This window comes from Colletotrichum abscissum (genome assembly GCF_030869225.1).
Source record: "Colletotrichum abscissum strain IMI 504890 chromosome Unknown Scaffold_513.1, whole genome shotgun sequence".
Taxonomy (NCBI): domain Eukaryota; kingdom Fungi; phylum Ascomycota; class Sordariomycetes; order Glomerellales; family Glomerellaceae; genus Colletotrichum; species Colletotrichum abscissum.
In genome coordinates, this window is record NW_026850447.1 from 1 (window position 1) to 1124 (window position 1124).

Consider the following 1124-nt stretch of genomic DNA (forward strand, 5'->3'; position numbering starts at 1 on the left):
ATCCTACTACTTGACCAAGAGCCCCCAACGCACCTCGAGCTAGATCGCGGCCACGTCGGAGCTTATCTTGTCCACAGCGACCTGCGAAGGACTCAATCGAATGGTGAGACAATGCCGTGATCAAGTAGGTACCCAGGTTCCTCTCTGCTGCTACACCTAGGAAATTTATCGCAAACGAACACGGCACATGATACAGCATGGGCCCGCGAGTACTGCCAGTCGATGGTTTTGTGGTGTACAAAAATCCAGACGAACAGCGGCACGAGTTCGCAGACCAGGCAGTCAAGTTCAGCAGCGCGTATCTGTCACCAGAAACAGCATGTTTTCGTCTCACTTTTACCATCTTGGGTGGCGAGCACAACAAAATTGTCATATATATGCAAATTACGCCTGACATCCTCGACTCGTTCCGCCATGAGACTTGCGAATTGAAGAATCGTGACCTACCTCACCTAGGCAACGTGCGGAGGCGGCTGGGCCGCAAGGCTGGCAGGGGCGACCTAACTCACTTTCGATTTAACTTGCGCAATGGCGTCCACGTACAGCGCATCGTACCCAACGACTTTCCCGACTACGAAGCTCTTGACGACCCGGCTCGGCATGTCCTTGACATTGTTTCATCGGTCGCCGCCTCTCCATCATTCTCCTTATACATTCCGGCCAATCAAGTACTGCGGTCTGTGCTTGACAGTTGCGTTGAAGCTGCTGAGCGATGTTCGGTGTTAACAGAGAAAGAGCTACAGTCGTATCTGCGAGCGGTTGACTTGCAGAGGCTGTATGGTGGCAAAGGTGGCAGGGTACTTGCCGTACGTGATGACGACGCTGCCGTAGATCGTGATCTCGCCATCGACGACCATGATAGTACCTCTCAGCTGGAGACCGATTCGTGCGCGACATTGGGTTTCGACGTTGTCCCGCGTGATCAGGACTCTCCCCCGCGGTATGACGAGCGCTCCACCGACGTGAAGAAGCCCATGGCGAAGCTGGCCGACACGGTCAACGTCGTCGAAAGCTCCGTTATTGGCTGTCCGCCGCCGGAGTATGGTGACATCGAACAGGCTCGCGGCACGCCGATGGCTCTCAAGCGCGTGCGCCAATGGGTGGATGAGGATGGGTCTCCGCAC

At 55.3% G+C, this 1124-nt stretch overlaps 1 protein-coding gene across 1 annotated transcript; it reads left to right on the forward strand.

Annotated features, from left to right (window-relative positions):
- Positions 1-197: 197 nt before the first annotated feature.
- CABS01_17244 (uncharacterized protein) lies at positions 198-1121 on the forward strand (the record flags this gene model as incomplete). The annotated part of the gene is made up of 1 exon (XM_060550571.1): positions 198-1121. A coding segment is annotated over one exon (924 nt), but the record flags the coding sequence as incomplete, so codon positions are not given.
- Positions 1122-1124: the final 3 nt, after the last annotated feature.